Below are 25,788 nucleotides of genomic sequence, written 5' to 3' on the forward strand. Positions count from 1 at the left end.
TTATTGCTGGCGAATCAAGAGATCAGAGGGGCTGGGAAGGTGGCTCAGTGGTAGAGTGCTTGCCTTGCATGCCTGAGGCCCTGGGTTTGATTCCTCAGCACCACATAAGCAAAAAGAAAAAAGCCAGAAGTGGTGCTGTGGCTCAAGTGGTAGAGCGCCAGCCTTGAGCTGAAGAGCTGAGGGACGGCGCCCAGGCCCAGAGTTCAAGTCCCAGGACCGGCACACTTACAAAAACGGAGGAGACTCACCCCAGCTTTTCCCTTCAGGGGACCCAGCGGCAGAGCCGCCATGGCGGCGGGTGGACGTGGTGTTCGATTGCTTCTTGGTGACGGAGGGCGGCTCCCCGGGGGCTTGGGCAGCGAGCGGCCCCCGGGAGAAGGCCTCGCTGGTGCTGAAGGGCGTGTCAGCGCCCGATGACGGCTCCCTGGAAGGCCTCACGGATTTCCAGGGGGACCCAGTGACCCCGGGGGACCCCTCGGCCAGTTTCCAAGCCTCAGGTAACTAAAGCCTTACCCTGAGATACCCCAGATCTCCCCCCTGCCCCCCCAAACCCCCCTTCCCGCAGCCGCTCTGCCACCTGCGCGCTTCTCGGCAGTGGAGCAGGTCCGGGTGCCCGGGGCCGCGGCCTTCGTCCACGCTGAGTGTCAGGGGCAGCCGGTGGCCTGCGAGATCGCCCCCTACATCCTGGGGAGCAACCTGGGGGCCCCCTGCTTCATCGCCAATGTGCAGCTGCTTGGAACAGGGGCCCAGTCTCTCCCTCCTCATGAAGGCTCTTGGGGGTGCTGAGAACGCCGTGCTGAACCCAGGCCCCGGCCCCCCACAGAAGATGAAGACGGCAGGTGAGTGCTGTGTGTGTGTGTGTGTGTGTGTGTGTGTGTGTGTGTCCGGCCTGAGGCTTGAACTCACGGCCTGGGCGCTGTCCCTAAACTTTTTGTGCTCAAGGCTGGCGCTCTACCACTTGAGCCACAGCGCCACTTTTGGCTTTTTGCTGCTTTTTTTTTTTTGGTCAGTCGTGGGGCTTGAACTCGGGGCCTGGCCGCTGTCCCTCAGCTCCTCAGCTGGAGGTTGGTGCTCTACCCCTTGAGCCACAGCCCCACTTCTGGTTTTCTGGTGTTCACTGAAGATGAGAGTCTCACGGCCTTTCCAGCCCAGGCTGGCTTTGAACCGTGATCCTCAGATTTCAGCCTCCTGAGTAGCTGGGATGACAGGCGGGAGCCACAGCGCCCGGCCTGAGGATGTGGTATTAAGTGACTCTTTCTCTCCCCGCAGTGGAATTCCTGGTGGCCACAGAGACCCCGTCTCTGACTTTGCCGCTGGGCTCTTCTGGGGCTCTGCACTGTGGCTTTTCCATGGCGCCCGGCCTGCAGCTGCTCAGCGTTCACTGGCGGCGACAGCACAGAGGCCAGGGCAGCTGGTGTACAGCTGGGCGGCGGGGCAGGGGCAGGCGGCGCGGGAGGACACAGCGCTGGATCCCACGCGGCTCCTCGCGGCTGGGGACGCCACCCTCACCCTGGCCGCCTCACGCTGAAGGACGAGGGGACCTACGTGTGCCAGGTGACCACCACGCTGTACCAGGCCCAGCAAGTCATCCAGCTCAGCATCCACGGTGAGCAGCCGGGTGCCGGTGCTCACACCTGTCATCCCGGCTACTCAGGAGGCTGAGCTCTGAGGATCGAGGTTTGAGGCCAGCCTGGGCTGGAAGGTCCCATGAGACTCTGATCTCCAATGAACCACCAGAAAACCGGAAGCGGTGCTGTGGCTCTAGGGTTAGCGTGCCTGCCTTGAACTAAAAAACTGAGGGACAGTGTCTGGGCCATGAGTTCAAGTCCCAGGGCCAGCATCAAAAAGAAGAAAAGGCAAGCCCAGCCTTTTACTCTTCTTCCTCCTCTTCCCTCTTCTTCTTTTTTTGGCCAGTCCTGGGGCTCGAACTCAGGGCCAGGGCACTGTCTTTGAGCTCCATTGCTCAAGGCTGGCGCTCTACCACTTGAGCCACAGCCCCGCTTCCTGCTTTTTTGCTGGCTAATCAGAGATCAGAGTGTCACGGCCTTTCCTGCTGGGAGCTGGCCTTGAACCGTGATCCTCAGATCTCAGCCTCCTGAGCGGCTGGGATGACAGGCGTGCGCTACCGTGCTGGGCCTGACGCCCCCATTCTTTCCGAAGCTCCCCCCAAAGTCCGGGTGAGCGTGGCAGAGACAGCGGCCCTGCCCACCGTGGTGTGCACCGTGAGCGGCTACTACCCCCTGCACGTGGGGTGGCGTGGACGCGGGAGGACGTGGGAGGAGCCCCAGCCCCGGTGGCGGACGCCTCCTTCTCCAGCCTCAGGCAGAGCATGGCGGGCACCTACAGCATCTCCTCTCCCTGCGGGTGGACGCCGGCCCCGCGGGCGCCATCTACACCTGCGAGGTCACCCACAGCTCCCTGGAGGAGCCCCTGCGGGCCAGCGCGAGGCTGGACCCACGCCCAGGTACCCCGAGTGTCCCCCTTCCCCCCTGCCCCGCTGCCACGGCTTTGCCGTATATTCCAGCTCAGTACACATAGGGAGCTGGGACTACAGGCGTGCGCTACATGCCCGGCACAACCCCGGTATTATAGATGCATTTGGCTTGCAAGGGTTAAGGGAGCTGAGGTTATTTGACCGTAAATGGACAAAGAGAAAATGTGAGGAAATAACCAGTCCCCTTCAGGTCTTAAACGATCTCCCCCGGGCGGTGGTGGCTCGTGCCGGTCATCCCAGCTGCTCAGGAGGCTGAGATCTGAGGATCGTGGTTGGAGGCCAGCCCCGGGCAGGAAAGTCCTGGAGACTCTTATGGCCAAGGGATCACCAAAAAGCCAGACATGGCGCTGTGGTTCAAGTAGCGGAGCGCCAGCCTTGAGCCGGAAAGCTCAGGGACAGCGCCCAGGCCCTGAGTTCAAATCCCAGGGCCCAAAATAAATGAGTTGGGGGGAGGAAGGAGGCAGAGCGGGTGGAGAGCGGGGTAGGGGTGGGGACAGGTCAAACACACACACACACACACACACACGTGAACACCACGTGTCCACCCTTCTCACCCGTAGAGGGCAGGACAGGGACGGGCATCATCTTGAGCGCCATCTTCTTCCTTCTTGTTCTGTCGTGCTGGGTGCTCCAGAGGCAGCAAGGTGAGTGCTCCCATGAGTGCTCCCCCCCACCTGCTCAGCCCCCCCCCTGCTCAGCCCCCCCCCCACCCGCAGGACCCGCCCCTCAACCTCCCTCCAGGGCTCAGGCCCGACTTCCAGAGTTCCCAGCCTCCTGTGGCACCAGGAAGAGACCAATTTTTCCTTTTCATTTTTTTCTCCCTAGTTTTCTTCCCGAGGTCGGCCAAGCCCCTGAGGTACACGGCGTAGCCATCTTCCTCCTCCTCACTTCTGGCAATGAAGAGCAGGCCCGTTCTTCTACAAGACCTGACACCACCGTGAACGGCACCCGTGGCGCATGCCTGTCATCCCAGCCGCTCAGGAGGCTGAGATCTGAGGATCGTGGTTCAAAGCCAGTCTGGACAGGAAAGTCTATGAGACTCTGATCTCCAATGAACCACCAGAAGAAAACCGGATGTGGTGTTGTGGCTCAAGTGGTAGAACGCCAGTCTTGAGCCAAAGAGCTCAGGGATAGCACCTAGGTCCTGAGTTCAAGCCCCAGGACTGGCACTAAAATAAATGAGTAAAAATAAACACGGTGTATCCAGATGAGGGGGAAGATGTGGGTGTGCCAGAGGCCTCGGTGGGCAGGCTGGGACTAAAGGAGGCAGCAGGTGGGGCCGATGCTTGTGGTATGAGGTTCCAACACCAGTTGGAGACTCAGCCTCGAACACCCACAGCACACGTCACTTCCTCCCACAAAGCCCTGATCTGGGATCTGGGGGGGCGGCTGCCATCCCTCAGCCCCGTCTGCCCCTGGCATTGATGACATCCCCCCTTCCCTCCTCAAACAAGAAGCCAGCCGGATGGGTGGGAGGAGTTTGTATTTTTGTTTGTTTTTTGCCTTTGTGCAGAATACATGGATTGGTAAGGGAAGCCACATGCCTTGGTGGAGAGGGAGATGCTGCCATTGTCTGTGTGACACGAGGGTCGGGTGACAGACACGCAGAGGAAAGCCCACAGCCCGCTCGTGGCCAACGGAAGAAGGGGTGGAGAGTTTGGGGGCCCGCGCGGGATGTGCTTGCCCTTCTGCGCATGCGCGTGAGTGGTGGGCGGGAGGGGCCGCGCAGAGACGCGGGAGGAAAGAAAAGGAGATGGCCTCACCCCCCAGGACCCCAGGAAATGAGGCCTCCAAGCTAGGGCTGGGCCCAGGGGCGCTTCTGGGGTGTCTCCCTGAAGGAAGCATCAAAGGCTAGTGGGTAGATCTTTGGGGAGACCCCAGGAGAGGGAGGGCGGCCTCCATATTTCCTCCCAGCTCTTCAGGCCTGCCTGGAGGGGTGGGGGGGGCAGAGGGAGGAGGGAATGTGGGGTACAGGCATTAGGGAAGAAAAGGGGAAAGAAGGATGGTTTTGGGGGGTGAAATGCTGCCATGTGAGAAATGGGCTTCAACCTGGCTGGGCGTCCATCAGAAGAGGAAGGACCGAGGCTGTGGGGTCCCCATTCTGTCAGCTCCCCCCCCCACTCCAGCCCTCCAGTTTACCCCACACAGCCTGCCGTCCTCGGGGCCCACGGTGTGTGCGTGAAGCATCCAGGAATGAAGGAAGAGAACGAGGCCAGGAGAGTTCACATGGGGGCTGAGGGGTCCCAGAGGCCGGGGCGCAGGCCTGAGCCCTGCCCCCCCCGGGACACAGGGCACCCTTGCACCCCCCCCCCCCAGCTGACTCTGAGCCCCACTTGAAAAAATCCCCAGCGATCAGACAAAAATGAAGATAAAAATGTACAACGAGGGGGATTTCCTTCTGACGCCCAAAACGGCAATGCACAGACTCGCAGACCTCGGCGGGATGCAATTATGGGGTGCCCACGCGCATGACATAGAATGTTCCAGAAAACACAGAGGGGAGGAGGGAAGCGAGGGAGAGACAGCTCCTTCTGGGAGAAGGAGGGGGGGGTCCTTACTCGGCTGCAATCACTAGGTGCTTATTCTCAGGCCTACGGGGAACAAATTAAAAATGATGAGCGCCCCGCTCCCCCAAAGAGGGAAAACTGTGGGGTGACAGGTTAGGAGAAGCAACTTGAGTTTCGGAAAAACAGGGGTGCCCGGCGGCCCACGCTCACCTACACGGAAGAGGAACATGACCACCGTGTGCTGTCTCCCACCGGCTGTGGAGAACTTTTGGGGGTACCCCCGTCCCCTGCCCTCTTTTCAGTTTTGGGGGGAGCCTGGGTGAGCGCCCAGCAGAGGCTGGCTGGGGACCCCACGCCTGTCCTGGAGCCCCATTTCTAGTGTGGGGGGGGGAAGAGTCGATGAACGCAACCAAAGAGGAGGGGGGGGCTGGAGAAGCGGGGCGGGGGTGGGGGGCGCAGGGGTGCGGGCAGGATTTGAACTTCGCACGGCCGTGAAGAGGGGAGGGGGCGGGGCACATTCTCAAGTAAAAAAGTAGACTGGACACAGGAAATCAGGAAGTCCCGGATGGAGGAGAGACAGACAGACAGAGACAGACAGAAGAAAACAAGAGGGTGAATTACATCCAGTTGACAGGTGCCCAGGCCTCGGTGAGAGGATCCCCCAGATCGCCCTCTGACCCCGTGACCTCAGCCAGGGACAAACAGCGGACCCCCCCTTCCCTCCCCTCCCCCCTCCTCCCCCATCTCCACTTCCATACATCAGCAGGTGCCAGCCCCTACCCACAATGCCTTGCGGGGAGACCACTTACCCAACAGCCATCAGCGGGGTTCCTGGGCTCCCCGGTTTCCTCCCCCCCAGCCAGGGGTGTCCATACCTGGGTGACAGCACCCCCACTCCCCAGACAGCAGGTGGGGGGCAAGCAGCAGGCAGGGCTGGGTGTCTCCCCTGTGCCCCCCGCAGCCGCCGCAGCGATACTTACTTACTATAACTACCACGATGATGGCGCAGATGGCCCCCAACATGATCATCATCTGCGGACACAAAGCGTGGGGCCTCGGGCTGGGGACGCCCCATCGGCCATCTTCCCTCCACCCACCGCCCAGGACCCCGGACACCTGCAACCTCTGCTCCCCAAAGGCCCTAATTCCAGCCCCACACCCCCAGCTGGCTTCGTCTGTGCCTAGCGCGCATGGCTCCCGCCTGTCATCCCAGCCACTCAGGAGGCTGAGATCTGAGGAGGGATGTTCAAAGCCAGCCCGGGCAGGAAGATCCCTGCGACTCTCAGCTCTAAGCAACCACCACAGAGCTGGAAGTGGCGCTGTGGCCCAAGGGGTAGAGCACCAGCCTTGAGCTGAAGAGCTCAGGGACAGTGCCCAGGCCCTGAGTTCAAGTCCTAGGAGACACACACACACACACACACACACACACAACCAATGTGGAAAAGGCAGAGTTTGCATCTGTGATCAATTGGTTTGGTTACACCCCCAAACATGGCGGGCATTTACATAAATACTGGGGCTGCTGTGTGTGTGGCTGTGGGGGTGTCTGAGGAAGGGTCAGGAGGATTTGTGGGGGGCACTCCTGCAGCGGGAGGCGGGGCTGGGGGGAGCTAATCACTCTGAACACCCCAGGAGGGTGAGCAGCACTTGGTCAATGGTTCTAACGCTCTAGCGCACCCTGGTGGCCAACGTGGCTTTGGGAGGGAGCCGGGGAACTCACTCACCTTGCAGTTTTTCCACCAGTACTTCCGTTTTAGCTTAGCAGCGCTGCTCTCAAACTGGGAGGCTCCGGCCTGCAAGGCGTCGGCTCGGTCATCCAGCTCCGAAAGCTTCTGGTCCCTCTCCAAGACCTTGTCCACGTTCACGCGCATGATGTCCACCACCTGAGGGGGATGCAGACAGGGAGCGGCTGCAGGCCGGGCGCTGTCACGCACGCCTGGCATCCTGGCCTCTCAGGAGGCCGAGATCTGAGGATCGTGGTTCCACACGCCAGCCTGGGTCGGAAAGTCCACGAGCCTCTTCATCTCTTCCAGACGAACCCACGAGAAAACCCGAAGTGGAGCTGTGGCTCCAGGGGAGCCCCAACTTTGAGGGGCGGGGGGGGGGGGAATCTCAGGAATGGTGCCCAGGCCCTGAGTTCAAGTCCCAGGAAGAAATACAAATAAGCAGGTGATGAGATTCTCCCGAGAGGCAGAGCAAAACAATGTCTGGCGGATCACGAGTCTCATGTGTGTCACTCAGAGATGTTTTGCTGACAGACACACAGACAGACAGACAGACAGACAGACAGACAGACAGACAGACATGATATCCTCTTGGGTTAGGAAACTCTCCCAGACACAGCTATTCACATACCTCCTCCACCTGTGCCTGCGTTTGCTGTAATCGTCTGTTGCTGGTCAAGTTGGGAGGGGGGCCGGGGGGACCCCCACCCGGGGCGGCCCCTTCTGCCCCTTCCGCGGGCGGCTGAGCTGGTGGAGCGGACCTGGGAGTGAGTTGAGCCAGGACACACAGCAGTCAAGACCAGAGTCGGATCTAGCTGCACCCCGTACAACCCAAGCGATTCCAGTTAGGTGATAGATAGGCGCTAATAGAAGGAACGCTAGAGCCCGGGGGATTCTGGGAGGGGGAGAGAGGGGCACAGAGGAAGCAGTGGAAGTGTTCTGCCACAACGTGTGGATTAGTCCCAGGGGGCCACTGAGACGTCCTGACTGTGAGCCCAGTATGGTGGCACACGCCTGTAATCCCAGCTCCTCAGGAGGCTGCGATCTGAGGATCCCAGTTCAAAGCCAGCCTGGGCAGGAAAGTCCACGAGACTCTTATCACCTATGAACCACCAAAACAGCTGGAAGTGGAGCTGTGGCTCCAGTGGTAGAGTGCTCAGCCTTGATTGCAAAAACTCAGGGATAGCACCCAGACCGTGAGTTCAAGCCCCAGCATCGACACAAACACCAAAACTCTCCCCAGAATAGTCCTAGAAAAAAATACACTAGTCAGCAAGTCACCTCAAAGGAAATCCCTTGACTAATCACAATAACACGAACCCCTAGAACCTCCTCTCCCTTCCCCCCCACCGTTGTAGTTTTTCTCCCTCGTGTGTGAAAATCAAACATACATCCCTGGGACAGACTAGTAGATGACGCTGATTTATTATTTATTATGCCCATTTTAAAAAGAAATCTCTGCCACATTTTCCTCCAACGTACAAAGAAACACGTTAAGCCGGAGGACCCATGAGCCGTGCGGTGCTGCTGCTGAGCTAGCTTAAGGCACCTCCTGCTGCGCTCACTGAGAAAGAAGGGGGGGGGGGGGGAGGCTGGAAGCCATCCAGGACAGTGGGACCAATGTCAAGGTTAAGGTCGGAGCCCTTGTGATTCCCTGGTGGCCACACTTTCTTTACCTCCCTGCCGGCCTCCTACACAAATTCGGCCGGGAGCCCACGGGCCTGAACCCTCTCTCCAGCATGCAACCTCAGAGCTTGCCCAAAATGCACGAAACATCATCTTTTTTGGTCAGTCATAGAGCTTGAACTCAGGGCCTGGGCACAGTCCCTGAGCTCTTTTTGCTCAAGGCCAGCACTCCACCACTTTAGCTACAGATCTACGTATGAGGTTTTCTGGTGGCTCATTGGAGATCAGAGTCTCAGACTTTTTTGCCCAGGGTTGGCTTTGAACCTCGATCCTCAGATCTCAGCCTCCTGAGTAGCTGGGATGACAGGCGGGAGCTACCAGCGCCAGGCCAGAATGTCATCTTCAGTCATAACTGCGGAATTCTGTGGGCGGCCAGTGGCTCACACCTATAATCCCAACTACTCAGGAGGCTGAGATCTGAGGATCGCAGTTTGAAGCCAGCCCTGGGCAGGCAAGTCGGTGAGACTCTGCTCTCCAGAAAGCTAAAACTGCAGCTGTGATGCAAATGGTCAGAGTACTTAGCCTTGAGTGAGAAAGTGATTGGGACAATGCCCAGGCCCTGAGTTCAAGCCCCAGGACCGGCACAAAAGAAACAACCCCTGCAGATCTCTGCAGAGAAAAAAAAAGCACAAGGGCCGGTGAAGGATTTGAAGTTCACTCCACTTACTGGTGGTGGCTGGGGGCTAGAAAGAGTCGGTACCAGGCCCAGGACCGCTTATCACCCTTATATAATGCAAATAAATCTTGGCTCTTGTTTGCTCCCAGAAGCAATAGAAACACAGCCCCAAGCCAGCCCAGGACTTCACCCACGAATGAGAAACGGAGACCATAAATCATCAAATCTCTCTGCAGCATATTGTCCCAAGCTCACAATCTGGGGTGTGTGTGTGTGGGGGGGAGGAGGCTGAGATCCGAGGATGGAGGTTCAAGACCAGGCAAAGTCTGTGAGCCTCTTAGATCTGCCACTGAACCCCGAAACACCAGGTCGAGGGGGAGCTGTTGGGCTCAAGTAGGAGAGCTGAAGAAGCTCAGGGGCAGCGCCCAGGCCCTGAGTTCGAGCCCCAGGACGGGCAGGAGCATCCCTAGCTCCAGCTGTCTGTCTGTCTGTCCCGCCTCGGGGCTGCTTTGCCGGGACGGGGGAGGGGGGGGCCCTGCCCGGCCCCTGGGGTGCAGCCCCCACCCCCCGTCCCGGCTGTGCACGGCGGGGGAGGCCCAGCCGGGTTCCCCCCGCGCCGCCGCAGCTGCTGCAATGCGCCATTTTCCGTCCCGCAGAGTCCGGCGCCCGGGGTGGCGGGGGGGGGGGGGGGGGGGGGGGGGGTCCAGCACCCCGACATCAGAGTCCACTCACATGTTCCTGACAGGGAGCGGGGGCTCGGGTCGCGCTGCGGAGGCCGCGGCGGGCGGGACGGCGCTGCGGCGGACCGTGGACGGCAGCGCCAAGCTCCGCCTCCCGCTGACCGCCCGGACCGCCAACTGCGCTGCAACTTGCTGCAGTTGCCGCGCGGCGGGACCCGGGCTTTATTAGCGCTGGCCACGCCTCCTGGAGGAGAGTGACAACCCCGTCGTCCAATCGGAAACCGGGATGGCTTCCCAAGGTGCCCGCCTCCGTTCTGAAGATGAACCAATCACAGCCCTCGTTTTATTCGACCGCGCACATTCTGCGGAGAATCCTTCCCTGGCCAATACAAATGCAGTTTACGTTACCTGTGGGAATACCGGCTCTCAGCCAATCGCTGAGCTGGCCGCTCCTGTCAATCATCCCGCTCCGGCTGACTGGACCAATCACACCCGGACCTGGGAGTCCTGCGGGGGAGAGGGCGTGGCTCAGCAGCGGCGCACGCGTCGGGCGCGCAGCCCTGGCCCGGGTCTCAGCGACGGCGCTGCGGAGCCCACGGAGCGGAGGTGCCGGGTGCGGGGTTCGGATCTCGCGTGACCGAAGCTTCCCCGAAGCCTGGACGCCGACCGAGGTCCCCAGCCCCTGCCCAATGGCCCAGGTCCAGTCTGCTTTTGCTTGTGCATCTCTGCAGGGCCTGGGGTTTGAACTCGGGGCCTCTGTGCTCAAGGCTGGCGCTTTGCCGCCTCAGCCGCGGCGCCACTCCCGGCCTTCGGGTGGTTCATTGGCGATCAGAGTCTCCGGGCCTTCCTGCCGAGGCCGGCTTCGAACTGCGATCCTCAGATCTCAGCTCCTGGCCGGGATGACAGGCGGGAGCCACCGGCACCCCACTGTTTGTTGTTGTCTTGGGGGGAAATGGGGGAGGTCATGAGCCTTGAACTCAGGGCCTGGGCGCTGTCCCTGAGCTTCTGTGCTCACGGCTTTTCCGGGGTGGTTAACTGGAGATCAGAGCCGCAGTTTCCTGCCCGGGGTTGGAATCACAGAGCCTCAGATCTCAGCCTCCGGAGGAGCTGGGGTGACAGGTGTGAGCCCCAGCGCCTGGCTGGCCTTTTGGCTTTCTAAGACTTGATCTCACTGTGTGTCCCAGCCTGGCCTCCCCAGTGCTGGGATTACAGGTGTGCACCACCGCCCGGGTCTCAGGAAGTGGAGCTGTGGCTTAAAGTGGCAGAACACTAGCTTTCAACAAAAGAGCTCAGGGACCGTGCCCAGGCCCTGAGTTCAAGCCCCAGCCTTGGCACAATGGGTGTGCTCACAGACAAAGTGTTTATCCCATCTTTCTGAAATCACACCAAAATGACCATCTGTAAAAATCTGGAAACAACTGATAAGCTCTCAAAGACAAAGACAGGGATGAAGTATTTCTCGTAGTATGAATGTGCAAGTTACCCCACCAGCCATCCCATAATAAGAGATTAAATCTCCAGGTTAGATCTATCATCCGAGCTACTCAGGAGGCTGAGATCTAGAGGATTGACATTTGAAGCCGGAAAAGGCTGAGACTCTTAAATTAACCAGCAAAATGAAAGACTGGAAGTATGGCTGAAGTAGGAGAGCACCAGGCATCAGCAAGAGTCACATGAAGGTACAAGGCCCTGAGCTCTAGCCCAAAATTGGGTACTAAACAAGGTAGCTGCAAAGGTTGGACTTGAACCTGGTGGCTCCTCAGGGCAATAACAGGGCATGACTGAAGGTGGGAAATGCAAAAAACAAAAAACTTCTACATGAACCTCAAAGCCCAAAGGATTAAACCCTTTTGTGGCACCCACCCTAATAATAGAGGACTACCAGAGCTTTCCTTTCCTTCCCTTTATTTGCAGTGCTGCACGCTGGTAGCTCCTGCCTGTAATCCCAGCTACTCAGGAGGCTGAAATTTGACAATCACAGTTCAAGTTACCTCAGGCAGGAAAGTCTGTGAAAATTATCTCCCAATTAAGCTCCAAAAAGCCAGAAGTAGAGGTGTGGCTCAAGTGGTAGAGCACCATCCTTGAGCAGAAAAAAGGTAAGGGACAGTGCTCAGACTAACTTTAAACTCCAGTACTGGTAACAAAGGAAATAAAATATTTGCAGAGAACATACAACACAGAGCCCTGTTTTGTTGAGTTTTCTCCCACCGGAATTCTTTGTTTCCTGCTCTGTGAAAGCGTGTGAGATATCCTTACTTCCTATAAACAAAATGGCAAGAACATGAAGAGGTTCCCAGGCCTGGTGGCGTGGCCTCGCTCCCAGGAGAAACGAGACCAACCTTGGACCAGCACACCTTCCATCCAGGCCTTGGGAATTTTCCACAGAAACTGTGGCAAGAGAAATAAATTGAAGTCCCAGACTGTAAACCAAGAAAGTGCCAAGAATAAGAATCGAGAGAGACAGAGGATACAAAGAAGGGAAGTTAAAAAAAAAAAAATCAAGCCAAATGCTCCATTGTCTGATTAATAATCTAAAAAGAGCCGGGCGCCGGTGTCCTGTAATCCCAGCTTCTCAGGGGCTGAGAAGTGAGGGGGGTGGTTTGAAGCCAGTGTGCGCAGAAAAGTCACAAGTGGAGCTGTGGCTCAGGTGGTAGAGTGCCAGCCTTGAGCTCAAAAGCCCAAAGACAGTGCCCAGGCCCTGAGTTCAAGCCCCAGGATGGCACAGAAAAGAAAGTGCGCTGGGTACTGAGAGGTTCCAAGGCAGCCCTTCGTTATTATGGAAAGCGTGCTGCGCACCCTCCCCTCGGGCGCGTCCTGGGCCCCGGCCCGGCCACCCCGGCGTCCCCGCGTCCCCAGCGCGTCCCTAGCGGTGCTTGCCGCGGCGGTTGAAGTGTTTGTAAAGGTATCGGATGCGCTTGTTAAGGTTGTGCCAGTCCTCCAGGAACATTCTGTTCCCCACCATTTTCTTCTTCCTGATGCAGCGCTGCAGTTCATTCCCCTTCCAGCCCCGCAGCCACACAGGGCCGCGGATCAGTTCCTTGGGATGCTTCTCAAAGTTTCCTGGGGGATGGAAGAGAGGGTAGTCATGTCAGGACTGGAGGACCGAGTGTGTGTGGTGAGCCAGGAGTGGTGCTGCACGCCTGGAATCCCAGCCCTGACATATGGAGACCCTGACTACTCTCCAGGCAAGACAACCCAACAGTTGCAGCTTCCTGAGCAGAGCTTGTGCAGAAGTCATGTTCTCAGGAGGCTGAGATCTGAGGATTGCGGTTCAAGGCCAGCCTGAGCGGGAAAGGCCATGGGACTCATGTCCAATTCAGCAACGAGCCAGAGGTGGTGCCGTGACTCAAGTGGCAGAGCGCTAGCCTTGAGCTGAAGAGCTGAGGGACAGCGCCCAGGCCCTGAGTTCAAGCCCCACGACCGGACTCAAAAAATAAAAAATAAAATAAAATAAAGTATCATAGATTCTGGTGCCCAAATGATTTGGCTTCAGATTCTAACACTGCCATATAGTAGCTTTGGAAAACTGAATTAACCTCCTGATTCCGCTTCCTTTTCTGCAAGTGAGCTCACGGTTTCCTAACCACCATGGAGAAAGCCGTCATGCCGACGCCTGCTCTTCCTAGTGGGCACTAACTAAACCCCTGCTGACACTAGAGACAAAGATCACCATTTCAGAACAGAAAAATGGAGGGAGCATGAGAGCCTGCAAAGCTGAGCTGGAGACCCGCACGGATTGGGAGTTTGGAATGCCTTCTGGCCACATACTCTTAGGATGAGGTGTTTTCTTCTGGAAAGGTCAATTGAGTCCAGGCTTGATAGAACCTCAGATTTCAGACCAGGGTGTGAGCTATTGGATCCTAAACTGTCTTGGAGCCCGGGGGTACACTAAGGTTTCAGCGAATTGTAAAGATGAGGAAGTCATCTACCATTTGCACACTAAACACTGTCGTGTGTGTGTGTGTGTGTGTGTGTGTGAAATACGTTCCTTTCTGCACACACTTCCCTCTACAAAATGCAATAAAAACTTTGGTTAATGGAACCTTGGGACCTGAAGCTGGAGGAAGGCTTTTTGGCCACCAAACCTCACTTGTGTGGTTGAGATCTCTGTTAACTGCCTTGTCCTTGGTCATAACCCATTGTGACCAGAAGGGTGGGGAAAATACAGTCATCTTATTCAGTATGGAACCAGGTATCTCAAGGGGGTGGGTGGGGTTAGGGGAGATGAGGGAGAAAAGAAGGGGTGGCCTGTACCCCGAGGCCTTGTACTCACACACCGGGACAGTCAAATGAAGACCATTTTATGTGTGTGTGCACCCATACCGGGGCCTGGGTGCTGATCCTTAGCTTTTCCATTCAAGGCTGGAGCTCTACCACTTAAGCCAGGCCCCCACTTCCAATGTTTTTTGCTAATTAATGGAAAAGAAGAATCTCCCAGACCTTCTTGCCTGGTTTCGACCCTGGAGCCTCAGGTCTCAGCCTCCCAAGTGGGTGGAATTACAGGGGTGAGCCTTGGTTTCTTTTATAAGCATTAAAAAATAAAAGCAATAAAGTCCCGTGTGGGCAGCAGGGCGGGGCCTGGGCTGCACGGCTCACGGGTGGGGGGGGAAGAGGGGGGCGCCTCACCGAGAATCCCAACGTTGTCGTAGACGCCGAACAGAGCCCGCTTCTCGTCCCAGCGGTCGACCTCTCGGGGAGGCGGGAGGGTGCGCCTTATGAAGTAGTTCCTGGGGACACCTGCGACCGGGCGGGAGGGACCCAATCAGAGCTGTCCACGGGGGGGGGGGCACGTCAATCAATCAGAGCTGTCCACGGGGGGGGGGCACGTCAATCAATCAGAGCTGTCCACAGGTGGGGGGGTGGACGCGTCCGTCGGTCGGAGCTGTCGGGGGGGGGGGGGGGGACGCGTCCGTCGGTCGGAGCTGTCCGGGGGGGACGCGTCCGTCGGTCGGAGCTGTCGGGGGGGGGGGGGGGACGCGTCCGTCGGTCGGAGCTGTCGGGGGGGGGGGTGGACGCGTCCGTCGGTCGGAGCTGTCCGGGGGGGGACGCGTCCGTCGGTCGGAGCTGCCCGGGGGGGGGGGGGGACGCGTCCGTCGGTCGGAGCTGTCGGGGGGGGACGCGTCCGTCGGTCGGAGCTGTCGGGGGGGACGCGTCCGTCGGTCGGAGCTGTCGGGGGGTGGACGCGTCCGTCGGTCGGAGCTGTCGGGGGGGACGCGTCCGTCGGTCGGAGCTGTCGGGGGAGGGGTGGGCGCGTCCGTCGGTCGGAGCTGTCGGGGGGGGGGGGACGCGTCCGTCGGTCGGAGCTGCCGGCCGGGGTCGGCAGGCGGAGCCGTCCAGCCCCGATCTCGGCGTGGACCCGCGGGTCGCGCCCCGCTCACCCGCGGAGAAGCTCCTGCCGGCCGCGGGCAGCCAGCCCCGCAGCGCCGCGCGCAGCCCCGCGCACAGGGCCGCCGCCATGGCCGGGCCCCCACGCGCACGCGCAGACCCGGACGGCGACGACGCCGCCGAGAGGCCGGGTCCGGCGCGGGGCTCGCGGCGAGGGGCCGCGGGCCGCCACCTCAGCCCCTCCCGGCGAGCACTGCGCTGCCGCTACGCGCGGCCCCGCCCTCCAGCTTCCGGCCGCCAGCCCGCCCGTCCGAGCGGCTTCCGGTCTGCACACCGGAAGTTCGGGGGCGCTCCGGAGACGCCGCAGGGCGTGTCTGGGTGCAATCGCCCCGTCCCTGAGCACCCCCAACGGAACCGAGGCACCAGGGGGCGTGGCGCTCGGGCTGCTCAGTGCGGAGGCGTGGGGGACCTGCGGTGTGACGGGGCGGAACTTCTGCCAGGCGCTGCCGCGGAGCCACGGGGGGCCGCGCCGGCGGCAGCCGCGGGGTGGGGCCTGGCGCCGCGCCCCGCCCTATGCCTTGATTCCGCGCTGCGATTGGCCGGCTGTGCCAGCAAGCGTCGGGATTGGTCGCTTTGCAGCCCTTGGGCGTTTGGACCGCTCCGCGGGTGGATTTTTATCCGCGCCGCGCTCGGCTCAGGGGGCGGGCCTTTTGTCCTCGCTTGCTCAGGATTGGCCAGGTTCTCCGCCAATTTGGAAGGCTGCCTCTCTGATTGGTGCGCGTGGGCGCAGTCGTGTTTTCCTGGATCTAGGTCGGCCGCAGGCCTGGAGGAGAAGGCGGCCGCGTGCCCGAGCTGAGAAGCCCGTCTTCCTCATCCAAGGAACGGGAGTTCGGGGCCGAGCGAGGTAGGCGGCTCCGCCTGCAGCCGGCAAGGGAGGTCTCGATGTGGGGGAGGCCCGTCGGAATGTGTGGACGCAGGGTGCGGTACGCACCTGTCCCAGCGCAGGGTGCGGGGCTCAGGGGAAGGGGGCCTTTGACCTGCCCTTGGTGGTGGTTGTGGGCTGGGACTCGAACTCGGGGCCTCGCACCCTTGCTTCGCTTTCCCACGCAACGCTGGCTGCTCTATTACTTGGGCCCCTCCTCTCCTGATCAGCTTCTGCCGGCTAAGGAGAAGCGTCTCGCCCCTCTTGCTTCCTGGGGATCCTCAGCCCTCGGCCTCCCGAGTGGCTGGGATTACAGGCGGGAGCCACCGCACCCACGATAGGAAGGGGTATCTTGCAGGAGCACTGTCATTTCTGGGGTGCGTCGTTGGTGATGTGTGGTTGGGGTGCGTGTTGCACTCACACCGTGGAGAAAATAAACCACAGTGGAGAAACGGGACCAGCACAAAAGATCAACGTTAACAGTATCTGTAATAAATAAGACACTGCCGCCACGGGCCTCTTTGGTGTTTTTGTTGTGGTTTGTTTGTTTCTGTCATCCTTGGACTTGCTAGACAAGTGCTCTGGCATTTGCATTACACCCCCAGTATTTTAATTTTCTTAGGAAGAAAATAAGTTTATTGGAGAGTTCAAGGTCAAGGTGTGGGCATCTGGTGAGATCTTTTCCCTGCTCCTGAGTTGGTTTCTTTCCTTTGGGTTGAGTTAAACAAATGGTTATCATACAGGTGATGTACAGAGGGATTACAGTTACAGAGGTCAGCTAATGAGGACATTTCCTTTCATACAATGTCATCCCTTCCCTCCACCCCTGCCAGTCTCCCTCCTGACTCCACCCACAAGTTAGATCGTTCATTTTGGACATAGTGTCCAGTGAGCTCCACTATTCTTATTTTCAATTTTGTAATTTTTCTTGGTGGTCAGGCTTCTACTCGGTCTGGGTGCTGTCTCTGAGCTCCTTTGCGTAATGAGAGCACCGCTTCCAGTGGTTAATTGGAGATGAGTCTCAAGGATTTTTTCCTGCCCCAGCTGGTTTCAAACTGCAAACCTTAGATCTCAGCCTCCTGAGATGCTAGGATTACAGGTGTGTTCTACTGGGGCTGCTTTATCTTGTGAGATAAGGTCTTGCTAACTGCCAGAGCTGCGATTAAATTCCCAAGCCACCTTCCTGTACCTCGTGAGTAGCTGGGATTGCTGACGTGTGTCACCAAACCCAGTTCATCATATACCCTTCCCTCCCTTTTGTGCAAGTCCTGGAACTTGAACTCAGGATCCAGATACTGTCCCTGAGACTGGTTTTTTGTTTTTTTTTTGTCGGTGTGGGGCTTAACTCTGGACGTGGGCACTGCCCCTCAGCTCTTCAGTTCAAGGTGGGTGCTCTACCACTTGGGCCACAGCGCCACTTCTGGTTTTTTGGCAGTTTATTGGAGATAAGAGTTGTACACACTTTCCTGCCCTGGCTGGCTTTAAATTGAGATCTCAGATCTCAGCCTCCAGAGTAGATAGGATGACAGGCGGGAGCCACCGGCCCCCGGCTCCTGAGCTTTTGTGCTCAAGGCTAGCACTCTACCTCGTGAGCCACAGCTCCTTTTCTAGCTTTTTGATGGAGATAAGTCAGGCTTTGTTTGCATCTTAATCTTTACATCTCAGCCTCTGGCGTAGCCAGGATTATAGGCGTGAGCCACTGGTGCCAAGTTCATCATGTACTTCTTGATATGACAAGTTAGTAGAACCTTCCTCTCTGATAGCCTGGCCAAAAATACTTAACTCTAATATACATTGTGAGAAACTTCATTTGCCTGGAGTAGTGGCAAATGGCTGTCATCCTCGTACATGAAAGGTGGAGGCAAGAGAATCACAAAGTTAATACCACTGGGCCGGTAGTGAGTTTAAAGCCAGCAAGATCCACTTGGACCCTGAGCTGAGCACGTAGCTTAGTGGTGAAGTGCTTACCTAGCATGCCCTTTTATTCTCCAGTACCAGGGAATACTTAATGAACGAGCTAGTGCTTGTGGCTCACCATTTGAGCACTGCGACTTGAAGACAGCGTAGGCAAAAAAGCCCAAGTTTCTAATTAATAAGTACAAAAGCTGCACTCAGAAGCTTCTCACTCAGAAGCTTCTCACTCAGAAGCTGTAACTCACTGGGCACTGGTGGCTTATGTCCGTAACCCTAACTCTGCATGAAGCTGACATCTGACAATCATGGTTCAAAGCCAGCCCAGGCAGGAAAGTCTCAGAGGAGACTATCTATCCCCAATGAGCTGTCAGAAAACCAGAAGTGGTGCTGAGGTTCAGAGGATAAAGTGCTCGCCTCGAGTGAAAGAGCAAACAAAAATCAGGGATAGGGCTTAGACCCCAAGGTCAAACCCCAGGACCAGCACCAAAAGAAAAAAAAGGGGGAGGGTACCCGGATGAAGAGGAAAAGGATAGGTGTGCCTGTGCCGGAGGCCTCGGTGGGCTGGCCCATCCCCTGGACAGGACCTGCAGGCTGGGACTAGAGGAGGCAGCAGGTGGGGCGGATATTTGTGGTATGAGGTTCCCTCCCTGTCCAACACCAGTTGGAGCCTCAGCCGGGAACACAGAAACACCCACAGCCCGTGTCACTTCCTCCCACAAATCTCTGATCTGGGGGGTGGGAGGGAGACATGCCATCCCTCAGCCCCTCCAGTCTCTGGCATTGATGACACCCCCCAGCCTCAACCACCCCCCCCAAACAAGAAGCCAGCCGGATGGGTGGGAGGAGTTTGTATTTTTGTTTTTTGCCTTTGTGCAAAATACATGGATTGGTAAGGAAGCCACATGCCTTGGTGGAGAGGGAGATGCTGCCATTGTCTGTGTGACACGAGGGTCGGGTGACAGACACGCAGAGGAAAGCCCACAGCCCGCTCGTGGCCAACGGAAGAAGGGGTGGAGAGTTTGGGGGCCCGCGCGGGATGTGCTTGCCCTTCTGCGCATGCGCGTGAGTGGTGGGCGGGAGGGGCCGCGCAGAGACGCGGGAGGAGGAAAGAAAAGGAGATGGCCTCACCCCCCAAAACACAGGGCCCAGGACCCCAGGTGACAGACGCTCAGGAAATAACCCCCAAGCAAAAAAGAACCCAAAGTAAAAAGTGGTAAGAACCCTCCCCCCAAGACCCAAGCTGGAGAATCCTGGGGTGACAGGCCAGGAAGAGCAACTTGACTTTCTGAAAGACAGGGGTGCCGGGTCCACGCTCACTTGCGCAGAAGAGAAACCTCGCCGCCCTGTGCTGTCCCTGCCGGCTGCAGTGGCCTTTTGGGGGACACCCCTGTCCCAGCCTCAACCCCTCCCCTGCCCTGGCTGGTCACTCTTTTCAGTTTTGGGGGGACACGGGCAGGTGCACAGCAGAACAGGGTGGGGAGGGACCCCGAGCCTGTGCCTCCACAGCATTTCTAGTGTGTGTGTGTGTGTGTAATACCAATGAATGCAACCAGAGTTGCAGGGCAGGGAGGGGGTGCGGGCAGGATTTGAACTTGCGTGGAGACGGAGAACAGGGGAGGGGGCGGGGCACATTCTCAAGTGCAAAAGTAGACTGGACACAGGAATCAAGAAGTCCCGGATGGAGGAGAGACAGACAGACAGAGACAGACAGAAGACAACAAGAGGGTGAATTACATCCAGTTGACAGGTGCCCAGGCCTCGGTGAGAGGAACGCCCAGATCGCCCTCTGACCCCGTGACCTCAGCCAGGGACAAACAGCGGACCCCCCCCCATCTCCATTTCTATGCATCAACATGGGTCAGCTCCTACCCACAATGCCTTGCGGGGAGACCACTTACCCAACAGCCATCAGCGGGGTTCCTGGGCTCCCCGGTTCCTCCCCCCCAGCCAGGGGTGTCCATACCTGGGTGACAGCACCCCCACTCCCCAGACAGCAGGTGGGGGGCAAGCAGCAGGCAGGGCTGGGCGTCTCCCCTGTGCCCCCCGCAGCCGCCGCAGCGATACTTACTTACTATAACTACCACGATGATGGCGCAGATGGCCCCCAACATGATCATCATCTGCGGACACAAAGCGTGGGGCCTCGGGCTGGGGACGCCCCATCGGCCATCTTCCCTCCACCCACCGCCCAGGACCCCGGACACCTGCAGCCTCTGCTCCCCAAAGGCCCTAATTCCAGCCCCACACCCCCAGCTGGCTTTCGTCTGTGCCTAGCGCGCATGGCTCCCGCCTGTCATCCCAGCCACTCAGGAGGCTGAGATCTGAGGAGGGATGTTCAAAGCCAGCCCGGGCAGGAAGATCCCTGCGACTCTCAGCTCTAAGCAACCACCACAGAGCTGGAAGTGGCGCTGTGGCTCAAGGGGTAGAGCACCAGCCTTGAGCTGAAGAGCTCAGGGACAGTGCACAGGCCCTGAGTTCAAGTTCTAGGACCAACACAGACACACACAACCAAAATGGAAAAAAATAGTTTGGATCTGTTACCAGTTGGTTTGGGTACACCCCCAAACACTGCAGCCATGTATATAAATACAGGGGCTGCTGTGTGGCTGTGGGGTGTCTGGGGAGGGGCGGGGAGGATTTGGGGGGGGCTCACCATCTGAGCTATTCAGAGTGAGCAGCACTTTGCCAGGGGTTCTAATGCTCTAGCGCTCCCTGTTGGCCGCTGTGGGTACTGCACCTGCAGGAGCGGCTTCATTCCCCACTGCTCAGTAGGACAGAAACCCACGGGCTGCATTAGAGGCCAGTGGCCTTCTTGCCTTCTGTGGGAGAGCCAGGCCCGCAGGGAAACTCACTTTGAAGTTTTCCCAGCAGTATTTCCTTTTGAGCTTGGCAGCATTGGTCCCAAACTGCTTTGCTCCGGCATGCAAGGCGTCGGCTCGGTCATCCAGCTCAGAAATCCTCTGGTCCCGATCCAAGACCTTGTCCACGTTCAAACGCATGATATCCACCACCTGAGAGGAATGTGGACACAGAGCTGCAGGCCGGGCACTGCCACACATGCCTGCAATCCCAGCTATTCAAGAGGCTGAGATCCGAGGATCAAGGTTTGAGGCCAGGCCGGGCAGGCAGGAAAGTCTGTGGGACTCTTTATCTCCGATGACACCCCCTTCCCTCCCCCCAAAAAAGCCACCACTGGATCTATGGTTCAAGTAGAGTGCCAGTCTCAAGCAAGAAAACCCTCAGGGATGGTGCACAAGCCTTGGGTTCAAATCCCAGGACTGGCACAAAAAAGTAAAAAGAAGCTGTTGAGATTCTTCTGAGAGACAGAGAAAAGTAATGGCTGGCGGACCAGAGCCTCATCTGTCACTTTAAGAGATGCTTTGCTCCCCTACAGACAGACATAATGTCCCCTTGGGTTAGAAATCTCTCCCAGAGGCTGGGAGTGTGGCTCAGTGGTAGAGCGCTCGCCTCGCATGCGTGAAGCCCTGGGTTCGATTCCTCAGTACCACATACGCAGAAAGAGCTGGAAGTGGTGCTGTGGCTCAAGTGGTAGAGCGCCAGCCTTGAGCACAGAGAGGCTCAGAGATAGAACCTAGGCCCTGAGTTCAAGCCCCAGGACTGGCAGAAAGAAAAAGAAAACTGAGAAATGGCTGTGCGCCTACCTCCTCCACCTGTGCCTGGTTTTGCTGCAGCCGTCTGTTGCTGGTCAAGCTGGGAGGGGGGCCGGGGGGACCCCCACCAGGGGCGGCCCCTTCTGCCCCTTCCGCGGGCGGCTGAGCTGGTGGAGCGGACCTGGGAGTGAGTTGAGCCGGGACACACAGCAATCAAGACCAGAGTCGGATCTAGCTGCACCCCGTACAACCCAAGCGATTCCAGTTAGGTGACAGACAAATAGAAGGAACGCTAGGGCCCGGGGGATTCTGGGAGGGGGAGAGAGGGGCACAGAGGCCAGGAGGAGCAGCGGAAGCGTTCTGCCACAGCGTGTGGATTAGTCCCAGGGGGCTAACGTCTCACAGACCTTCCTGCCTGGGCTGGCTTTGAACCGCGATCCTCAGATCTCAGCCTCCTGAGTAGCTGGGAGTACAGGCGGGAGCCACCAGTGTGGGCTTATGTGTGCATTTGGGGCAGAGGAGGTAAGAGTTTCACATCGACCGGATCTGGGCCCCAAAGTAATTGCATTAGCGACGCTAACTGTTCCAAAAGCCCAGAAAATGAATGCTCAGGAAAGAACCCTCGATGCCAGGAGATCAGAGCGCGTCTGCACCTCCCTCCTCCCCATCTGGCAGACTCTCGGGACACCGAGTCTCCTGTGTCATAAGGAGAAATCTTGGTCTGGAGCTGTTTATACACAAAGGCCTTTCACTTTTGGTACCCGCCCCCCAAAAGCTAAGGGTCTCTAGTGTGCAGTCTTCAAAGTAACCTTTTCTCTGTTGGATGCTGGTGGCTCATTCCTGTCTTCCCAGTTGCTCAGGAGGCTGAGATCTGAGGTTTGTAGCTTGAAGCCAGCCCAGGTAGGAGGAGGCTAAGAGAGTTTTGGTTTTGGTTTTGTTTTTTGCCAGTCCTGGGACTTGAACTCAGGGCCTGAGCTTCTTTTGCTCAAGGCTAGTGCTCTACTACTTGAGCCACAGCACCACTTCCGGCTTTTTCTGCATATGGGGTACTGAGGAACCAAACCCAGGGCCTCATGCATGCTAGGCGAGCGCTCTACCACTGAGCCACGCTCTACCACTGAGCCACCTCCCCAGTCCCTGAGAGACTCTTACCTTCAATGAACCACCAAAAAGCCAGAAGTGGCGCTGTGGCTCAAGTGGTAGTGTGCCAGCCTTGAGTGAAAAAGCTCCGGGACAGCTCCCAGACCCAGAGTTCAGGTCCGGGGGTCCACACATACACCCCAAACCTCCCCAGAACAGGTCTAGAAAAAAACACACTAGTCACAAAGCCACCTCAAAGGAAATCCCTTGACTAATCCCTGAGAGATCCTACCGGGCAGATGTGATTTCTTATTATCTCCATTTCAAAAAGAAATCTCTTCCACGTTTTCCTCTAACACACAAAGCAAGACACAAAGCAGAGGACCCACGAGTGGCCGGTGCTGCTGCTGAGCTAGCTTAAGGCACCTCCTGCTGTGCTGAAGGCTTGAACACAATGAGAACCAAGCAGCAGAGCTAGCAGCCACCGGGTCCAGCACAGTGGGACTAAAGATGACATTCTGGCCGGCACCGGTGGCTCCCGCCTGTCATCCCAGCTACTCAGGAGGCTGAGATCTGAAGATCAAGGTTCAAAGCCAGCCCTGGGAAGAAAGTCCGTGAGACTCTGATTTCCAGGTTAGCACTAAGAAGGTGGGGGAGCTGTGGCTCAAGTGGGAGAAGCACCAGCATTGAGTGAAAAAGCTGAGGGACAGCGCCAAGGTCCCGAGTTCAAGCCCCAGGACTGGCACAGAGCGCCCATGCGTCCGCGGGTGTGTGTCGTCCTGGGGATCTGCGGTCGCGCGTGTCGCTGGTGATGTTTGGGGACTGAAGTGTATGTGTTGGAGGGAGGAGGGAATGTTCTGGGGTCCTTCCGTCTCTTCCCTGCTGGCCTAGGCAGCTCACCTGGCACCAGGGACCCGGCAGGGGAAGGTTCTGGAGCTTTGCTGTCATGAAGTGGGGGGGGGGGGAGGTGTCACACTAAAAGTGGGTCCATGAATTAATCCCGGGATGCAGGGGGGGGAAGGGGGAAGGGGCAGGCCGGGGTCCCCGAGTGTGGGGGCCCCCCATGGTGGTCTCCAGGCCCCCTCGGTGGTCTCAGGCCGGGGTCCCCGAGTGTGGGGGCCCCCTGGTGGTCTCCAGGCCCCCCATGGTGGTCTCCAGGCCCCCCCGGTGGTCTCCAGCCCCCCCATGGTGGTCTCCAGCCCCTTCCGGTGGTCTCCAGACCCCCCGTGGTGTCTCAGGCCGGGGTCCCCGAGTGTGGGGGCCCCCCCGGTGGTCTCTCGGCCCCCCCGGTGGTCTCTCGGCCCCCCCGGTGGTCTCCAGGCCCCCCCGGTGGTCTCTCGGCCCCCCTGGTGGTCTCCAGGCCCCCCCGGTGGTCTCTCGGCCCCCCTGGTGGTCTCCAGGCCCCCCCGGTGGTCTCCAGCCCCCCCCCCCGGTGGTCTCCAGGCCCCCCCGGTGGTCTCCAGGCCCCCCCCGTGGTCTCCAGGCCCCCCGTGGTGGTCTCCAGGCCCCCCGTGGTGGTCTCCAGCCCCTCCAGGTGGTCTCCAGCCCCTCCCGGTGGTCTCCAGCCCCTCCCGGTGGTCTCCAGCCCCCCCCTGGTGGTCTCCAGGCCCCCCTGGTGGTTTCCAGGCCCCCCATGGTGGTCTCCGGGCCCCCCCACCTTCCCCTTTGCGGGGTACGGGAGGGTTCCGTTAAGACCTGCAGAGCGGTGGGGGGTGCAAGGACCGCGGGGCCGTGGGGTGCGGGCTGTGGGGATGGGGTGCTGCCCCCCCGCCCCGCAGAGCCCCGCGCTGGGGGACCGGAGCCGGCAGGGAGGTGCCGAGCACCCCGATGTCCGTCCACTCACATTTCTCTGGCGGGGAATCTGGGGGTCCGTGTCCGCTCCCCGGGGCGGCGGCGGGAAGACGCCGTTGGCAGCGGTGGAACTTGTTGCAGTGGCCCAGCGCGGCCCCGCCTTTATGGGTGCGGGTCACGCCTCCTCGAGGATATTGACAGCCGCTTGGTCCAATCGACACGCAGGGAGGCTGAGCGTGCGACAGGGCAGGAAGGGAATACCGGCTCTCGGCCAATCGCTGGGCTGGCCGCTCCTGTCAATCATCCCGCTCCAGCTGACTGGAGCGATAACAGCGGGACCGGGGAGTCCTGCGGGGAGGGGGCGTGGCTCAGCAGGGGGCGTGGCTCGGCAGGGGGCGTGGCTCGGCAGGGCGCACGCGCTGGTGCCCGCGGAGCGGGTGCGGGGTTCGGATCTCATCCGTTCCTTCACCCCGAAACCTGTCTCCAAGTTGGGTTCTCAGTGGACTGGAGCCATCCGAGGCCCCAGCCCGCTGCGGAGCCGGCCAGCCAGTCCACCTGCTCTTCCTGACTCCGTCTCTGGGCTTTTCTTGCTCCAGGCGGGCGCTCTACCGCCTGAGCCACGGCGCCACTTCCGGCTTTTTCTGCTTCCGTGGTGCTGAGGAATCGAACCCAGGGACTCATGCATGCGAGGCGAGCGCTCTACCACGGAGCCACCTGCCCAGCCCCCAAGTCCTAGTTCTTGACCTCAGGGCCTGGACACTATCCTGGAGCTTTTGTGCTCAGGGCTAGTGCTGAGCCACACCGCATTAGTCTCAGACTTTCCTGCCAGGGCTCTCTGAACTGTGCTGCTCAGATCTCAGGCTCCTGAGGAGCTGGGATGACAGGTGTTGAGCTCCCAGCGCCCAGTTTAGGTTTTGGTTTTTTAAGACTTGATCTCACAAGGCAGCCGGGCTGGCCTCAAACTTTCCATCCCCAGCGCTGGGATTGCAGGTGTGCAGCACCGTACCCGGCTCTGAGAGTGGTTCATGATTCATGTTGTTGTTTCGGTGTTGGATGTCTGTGAGTTTCCACTTGAGGTAGTTCTGTGTACATTACCACCCTGGGCTTCCATGACAGAATTTCCTACTGAGACAGAACTGTCCCTCTCTGGAACACTCTGGAATCTTCCAAGCTTCAGTTACTCATTTGGCAAGCTTAGGATGCTCCTAAGTACATATGACAAATGCAGTATGACCTCTGTGTGACTAATAGCTATGATGAAGCATCCGAGGTAGATGCTAAAACGCCAGAAGAAAACAAATGTGCCTCTTAGAATTAATGAAAAAGATTCGGCTTCAAGTCTTGTACTTCCAGATTCTGTGCATCTAGAGCAATCACCATCCTGCTTAAATCCTCACGCAGTGCCTTTGAATATGAGCCAGGGCTGGTGGCTCACGCC

At 58.6% G+C, this 25,788-nt stretch overlaps 4 protein-coding genes across 8 annotated transcripts; 1 reads left to right on the top strand and 3 right to left on the bottom strand.

Moving 5' to 3' along the window:
* Positions 1-200: 200 nt before the first annotated feature.
* On the top strand, positions 201-4,676 carry Tapbpl (TAP binding protein like; the record flags this gene model as incomplete). Its single annotated transcript, XM_042673516.1, is given in 12 exon segments — positions 201-497; positions 596-738; positions 740-839; positions 1,270-1,401; positions 1,404-1,511; positions 1,514-1,606; positions 2,161-2,247; positions 2,250-2,351; positions 2,354-2,464; positions 3,129-3,138; positions 3,320-3,517; positions 4,643-4,676. Coding segments are annotated over 12 exon segments (1,415 nt in total), but the record flags the coding sequence as incomplete, so codon positions are not given.
* Positions 3,961-9,872, bottom strand: Vamp1 (vesicle associated membrane protein 1). 3 transcript variants are annotated; one of them, XM_042673511.1, is made up of 5 exons: positions 9,760-9,872; positions 7,357-7,486; positions 6,726-6,884; positions 5,982-6,033; positions 3,961-5,085 (listed from the first exon to the last, which is right to left on the bottom strand). In XM_042673511.1, coding segments are annotated over exons 1-5 (363 nt in total). In that variant the 5' UTR covers positions 9,762-9,872; the 3' UTR covers positions 3,961-5,065. The 3 variants fall into 3 exon arrangements, with proteins under 3 accessions (XP_042529445.1, XP_042529447.1, XP_042529444.1); XM_042673513.1 differs by lacking the exon at positions 3,961-5,085 and adding an exon at positions 5,437-5,538; XM_042673510.1 differs by lacking the exon at positions 3,961-5,085 and having other exon boundaries at positions 5,757-6,033.
* LOC122102825 (vesicle-associated membrane protein 1-like) lies at positions 3,961-24,481 on the bottom strand. 3 transcript variants are annotated; one of them, XM_042673508.1, is made up of 6 exons: positions 24,403-24,481; positions 21,531-21,660; positions 20,721-20,879; positions 19,937-19,988; positions 18,992-19,153; positions 3,961-4,252 (listed from the first exon to the last, which is right to left on the bottom strand). In XM_042673508.1, coding segments are annotated over exons 1-5 (504 nt in total). In that variant the 5' UTR covers positions 24,405-24,481; the 3' UTR covers positions 3,961-4,252; position 18,992. The 3 variants fall into 3 exon arrangements, with proteins under 3 accessions (XP_042529442.1, XP_042529443.1, XP_042529441.1); XM_042673509.1 differs by lacking the exon at positions 3,961-4,252 and having other exon boundaries at positions 19,073-19,519; XM_042673507.1 differs by lacking the exon at positions 3,961-4,252 and having other exon boundaries at positions 19,073-19,988.
* LOC122102829 (39S ribosomal protein L51, mitochondrial-like) lies at positions 12,358-15,189 on the bottom strand. The gene is made up of 3 exons (XM_042673515.1): positions 15,086-15,189; positions 14,334-14,444; positions 12,358-12,767 (listed from the first exon to the last, which is right to left on the bottom strand). Exons 1-3 carry the CDS (start codon positions 15,162-15,164, stop codon positions 12,571-12,573), a joined length of 387 nt encoding a protein of 128 aa, XP_042529449.1. The 5' UTR covers positions 15,165-15,189; the 3' UTR covers positions 12,358-12,570.
* Positions 24,482-25,788: the final 1,307 nt, after the last annotated feature.

This window comes from Dipodomys spectabilis, unplaced genomic scaffold, assembly GCF_019054845.1.
Source record: "Dipodomys spectabilis isolate Male_0828 unplaced genomic scaffold, ASM1905484v1 ptg000903l, whole genome shotgun sequence".
NCBI classification, from domain to species: Eukaryota; Metazoa; Chordata; class Mammalia; order Rodentia; family Heteromyidae; genus Dipodomys; species Dipodomys spectabilis.